We start from the raw sequence: 6,000 nt of genomic DNA on the forward strand, positions 1-6,000 counted from the left end.
AGGGAGATATACCTTACAATATTAATGAATAGAAGTTAGCATTATATGTTATTTATAACAATATCGCGAAAATAATATTATAAGATAGTTATAATAATATTTTCGCGATATTGTTAAACGCTTCTCAGCATATAAAATAATAAAATGTGCAGTTTAAAATTTACGAGTTTAAGTCTGAATTAGAAATCTTTTTAGTTAAGGTTTGCAAACAATTTACATCAGAGAATCATAATTCAATTTTGCTTGGTTTAAGCACATGACATTATGTACAATCAGTTATTCAAGCACCCATTTATTGTAGTGCTAACGAAAATGGACTGTGGTAGAGTTTGATGCTGATATTGGCAAAAAATACAACTGCTGTTTATATTAGGTATAAATTGATATACAATGGGCTTATAAATTGTATTACATTCAATTTAATTGCCAAGCATTGATATCGCATGGTTACTCCATATAAGAGGGTGTTAAGTTACAATAATTATGTAACTTAACACCCTCTTGTGTGGTGATGCTGATAATGGCAAAAATACAACTTCTGTTTATATTAGGTATAAAACAAATACAACTGCTGTTTATATTAAATATAAATTCATATACAAGTTTATTTTCTATGTCAAGGCAGAAATACAGAGATATGAACTCAAATAATTTTCAGCGTAGTGTTAAGTTTATTTAACAAAATTAAAAAAAAAAAAAAATAGTCGAAGGAAATTTATCTTTATTCAAGAAACATCGCCAGTTCAAACTCATTATAAAAATAAGGATTCTGTTACGTTTGCTTGGACGTATTACAGTTTCACAGTACGATTGATTTCATATTTTTCAATACAAATACTATATTTTTTTATCAGTTTGTGCAACCAGCATATCATCAAGGCCTCTAAATAGCAGCACTCCTTTTGAGAAATAAATGTATATGATTTATCATTCGACTTCAAATTTTATTGTTTTAGTACTCTTCTGTTATCGGTACTGTATTCAGAAATGTATGTAAAGTACGCACGTGTATATGTGCCTATACGTGTGTGTATACACACACATATATACAACATATATGCATGCATACATTAACCTATACATGCATACATGCATACATACATTTCTGAATTTGATACTGATAACAAAAGAATTCATTGTTTTTACAGCCATATTTTATGAAGTTTTACAGATTATTTCCGTTCGCTTATTTAACTGAAGACTTTGTCTTGATCGCTCACGCATGAAAATCTCTAATATCTAATATTACAACCATAGCTTAATTTCTAAAATCAGAAATGATGGAGCTTTATGTGAGCCGCCTGTAAGAGTGAACAAAAATAAATGAATAAAATAGTAATAAATAAAACAATTTGAATAATTGCAATGAATAATTAAGATCAAGTAAAATATAAAAGGTTACAAGTGTTAATGAACTAAATTAAATTAATGAAAAAGAAAGAAAAAAATTAAATCTGAAAGCTTTCAGATTTTATATTTCGCCCAAAGGGGCGTTTTTTTTTTTTTTTTTTTTTTTTTTTTTTTTTTCCATCTACATACGTATACACGTTTCGAGAGCATTTGCACTAATGTCTCTTTGGCTTAAAAAATATTTAAAAACAGCATATCTTTAGAATTTCCGATAGACAGTCTCGTGCGTTGGAGATAATTTTTTCCCATACAGTGTTGCCACTGCTCGCTTTGAAATCGTTGAGTTTATTAATCAAAAATTCGTTAAACTTTTACAAAATACGAAAAAAAAATAATAAAAAAACGAATTCCAAATTCGAGCTTGCAGATACTCATATTCGGTTAGAGAACTATGTTATTCAAAATTTGAAGTCTCTTGGTACAGTTGTTTTCTTCACAATGCGATAAACATGCATACATTCAGGCAGATTCTTCATTATTTAATTTCTCTAAATCTAAAACAAGGCGGTAATATTTGGTGGTAACAATTTGAAAAGCGGTACGCCGTTTCAAGACAGATATTCCATTTGGCACTAACATTCCTTTCGGTATAATATATTTCACATTGAAAAGTGAAAAATGAAAAATGAAAAAAATCAATAATAATAAATTTTAAAAGATTCATAAAAATTAAGTGAAAAGCTCAAAATAGTGAAAGGTGAGTAAATTAATAGAAACAAAACATGATACTGAGGATTGAAAAAAAGGGTAAGCATTTTGATTTGCATTCTTCGTAGTCAGATAAAATTGTATTTTAATTTTGGCTTCGAATCCGTTTGAAGCCATTTTGGCCAGATGTCTATGGCCCATAAAAATTTCTTTTCCTGACAAGATCACATTTTCACATAGAAAATTTTCTTCCTCAGCTTTTTTAATATTCCCGTTAGTTCTTCTCAGGAAAATTCAGACATTCATTCAGCATCTAGCACCAAGATCAGTTTTAGTAAATGCTAAATAAAATGTTATGTTAATAAAATAATTTTCTATTAACAGTACGACCCATTTGCACAGTCAAATACCGGAACTTGTTTTATCTGGAGTGCTTGCTTGAAATTACGATTTCACTCAAAATTTGTGATATAGTGGAACAGGACTTTGGCTACATTGAATTGAACTGATTTAGATATAAATTGATTTTCTAACTGATTAACTTTATAATAGTGACTAATACATTTTCATAACATTTAAAATAAATAAAGGATTCGACATCGATTAACGATGGACTTATGACAAATGTGATTTTAGCATAAACATACGTGATTTTTTCAGGAACTAAAACTCCTGTTCAGTGTGTTACTAACAGATAAAACATGTTTGTACGTAAAGCACATGTTCTCATGCATCAATAATGCATTAGTAAAAAAGTCACAAAGATATGTGTTGAATATTTGCAGACACAGAATAAAAGTTGGGAAATTTTCTTAAAACACGTTCCACTCAGTTTAGTGTAACGAAAGGTTTACAACCTCTTTTCTTAAAGTACTAATTATTGAAACTTAACACCCTCTTATGCAGAGTAAACATGCAATATCAATGCTTGGCAATTAAATTGAATGTAATACAATTTATAAGCCCATTGCATAACTTAAAGTTCTAATTTAATAAATCAAACTTTTCAGGTGTATCGATATTACATCTGGTTATCAGATAATAATGTTCAATTCCAGAATTCTTCGCCGCAAATCGTATTGACTTTTTACCACTTGCATTTCGTTCCAGACAGACAATATCACGTGGCAACAAATTATAGAATGTTAAATGCTCATAATAATGATTAATTTCTATACGAATCATTGAACTGATTATTAATTAACGTACATAATCAGTTAATTGTCAGCTGAAGTCTTTACATTATTTACATCTTCTGCAGGGAGTTGTTATGCTTACATAATCAGAATAGATAAGATAAAGCAAAAATTAAATATTGCTATTTAAACATTTAAAGGTAAATGTAATAACAAATCTTATAATTAAAATGTGGAAGATAAAATTTAGGAGAACGTAACTATACTTACATACACCAGGATGAAAATCCAGTTTTTTGGAATATATGCTTTTCACCCAGGAGAGGTTTCCTATAAGAAAAGTGGGTGGTGTTCCTGGTAATTTTCGTAAAATAGCTATACGTTCCTTCCGTCGGATATGCCATTGTATTATGTAAATGGCTAAGATGGCTGACCACAAAATAAACCAACACAACATATCTGGAAAGAATTATCTTTGGCTTATTGATCTTGCAATGATGTTGTTATTGATCAGTAAACTAACTTCTAATATTTCTCAATATTTCTGTTGCAGACACTTTTTCTCTTAAACACAAAAATTATAGAAATATTGCTTTTCATTTTTAATTATCAGGTAAGTTGTACTAACATGTTACACAGTTGAGCTTCAGTGGTTAGCCGATTCTGTTGAATTCTCCTACCCTAATAATCACTAAGAGATTTCAGCATTATTAGTAGACATACAAAATATAATAAATTTATTCGAATATTATAATTATAATCACTTCACAGACGAGGAAAATGCTATCTTTAAAACGTTCCGAAATTCAGTAAAGATTTTGAAATCGCTACAATTATATTAAATCAAATTGGTTGATGAGTATATCTATAACTATTTCATCGATATAGAAAATGCCATTTAAAATATAATCTGAAATATACGATAATATGGTCGAAATCACCACTAGAATATTATTAGAACAATATTTCAATAATTATTAAATAGTACGTCCACCGACACTGCATTAACGTATAAAGTGCAACTTTCAGGGCTTTCTGAAATTTGAAGAGACTTTCAATGGAAAAATAAAACCACTATGCGAAACATGTAAACTCACGCATCCATAAGGTCGATTATCTTTCATAAAGTGCTTTATAAGATCCACGAAAGATAAATTATACTGCTTTTTTCAACAGTTTTACGAGAGAGGCGAGAAATGTAGATTGTTCTTTCGTTGGCGCAACGCCCACTAAGACTCTCGACTCGTAAAAATAAACGGAGGTCGAGAAATTGCGCTCTCTCCGACGTTCGTTCAGCTGAGATATCATTTCCTCCATCAATTTTTAAGATTGTGAGAGAAAATATTCACAGACAAATCCGATAACATTATCTCAAAAGAGACGTCTGTTGATTGTCTGAAACGCAATATCCGCACGGAAATTCAAATCGGTAACTAGTTGTCTTTTCAGTTATTGTAATTATTATGCTTTAAATTCATTCAATGAGGATAAATCACACCAAAATTCAAGTCATGGAAAAAATAAAAGGATTTTTCACGGAATTACATAATATAAGACTTATTCCTCTTAAAAGCAGCCTCTTTAAGCCTCTTATTCCTCTTTAACTCATTCCCCTTTAAAAGGGGAAGTATATAAGGTAGACGCTTTTATTACATAGAAAATAAAATATATATTTAAATTCAGTTAAGTCTTGATTAACTCCAGTATACAGCAGGGACGGAAGTCCGCGAATATTTCAAAATTATGGTCAGTTCGAGAGCAGTCGGAAAATATAACAAAAGGAATAACGGATATGAAAAAAAAAAAAAAAAAAAAAAAAAAAAAAGAGGGAAGACCAATCATCGAATTGCCTAAAGGGCCGTTCCCACTAAGGCTTATCTGAGCTAACGGAGACAACTAACGTAGCCGACCCATCTCCAAAACCAGTTTTTTCCAATAGTACAGCAAGTTGAAAAATCTGAGCTGCAAGCACAGCGGAGCTAGTCGACACAGGGAACTGACTCCGTTAGCTCAGATAAATCCCAGTGGGAACGGCCCTTTAAAGAGAAACATTCACAAAAAAATTCGAATAAGGTCATTAAGTTCAAACTCTCATATTTAAATTATGTATTGTTGTAGATATTATGTATATGTATTGTTGTAGATATTATGTATACGTATTGTTGTAGATGAAACGTTTTTTTCAAATGTTAGTCTTTTGTTATTACTGCTGTTATCCCACGCTTCCCCCCTTTCTAATTTCCATAGACAGTTTTGTTTTACTGTGATGATTTGTGAATATGATCTTCACTATTTCGCAGTAACCGAACTTAAGCTTTTTTTTTAAACGGGGACTGATTAATCGGGATTGACAGTAGAGTAAACCCTTCCTGAGAGGTCACACATGAAAGGGATCAATGTTTCTGATCTTTATAACTGAGCATAGCCTGGATTAAAAATAGCTCTTAATTCTTAAATTATTCAGCTTATTAAGCAGTTATGCAGTCCTGATCAGTATAATAGTTAGCGTTGCTGACTGCCGCATCGTTGTGCCTGGGTTCGAATTAAGGAGCAGCTTCGAGTTTGTAAGTGCGTAGTGTCTTTGTGGCATAGATTTACTTTAGGTACACGGTAAGCGGAAAGTCCTCTCTAGTAATTTGAAGCTAGAGGAAGAGGATTGGGAGATTTTTGAATTCATCGGAGATGGAGAAAGTAGTACTGATACTATCTGTAAGTAGTACCTGCCAACACCAACCTACTTGTTAATAGTACCTGTAAGGCTCCCAAGGCAATGCCAGTGAGGAGCAATCCTGTCCAGGATAAAATT

At 31.2% G+C, this 6,000-nt stretch overlaps 1 protein-coding gene across 1 annotated transcript in view; it reads right to left on the bottom strand.

The window, feature by feature from the left end:
* The window catches only part of LOC118188460 (cytochrome P450 4c3-like), a 105,767-nt gene extending 101,313 nt beyond the window's left edge, over positions 1-4,454 (bottom strand). Inside the window, exon 1 of the mRNA XM_035358891.2 lies at positions 3,465-4,454. Coding sequence (XP_035214782.2) covers positions 3,465-3,651 — 187 coding nt within the window. The 5' untranslated portion in view covers positions 3,652-4,454. The remainder of the gene's footprint in view (positions 1-3,464) is intronic.
* Between the last annotated feature and the right edge of the window lie 1,546 nt (positions 4,455-6,000).

This window comes from Stegodyphus dumicola, chromosome 1, assembly GCF_044657685.1.
Source record: "Stegodyphus dumicola isolate Sdum_Otavi_A_Nest chromosome 1, ASM4465768v1".
Lineage (NCBI taxonomy): Eukaryota > Metazoa > Arthropoda > Arachnida > Araneae > Eresidae > Stegodyphus > Stegodyphus dumicola.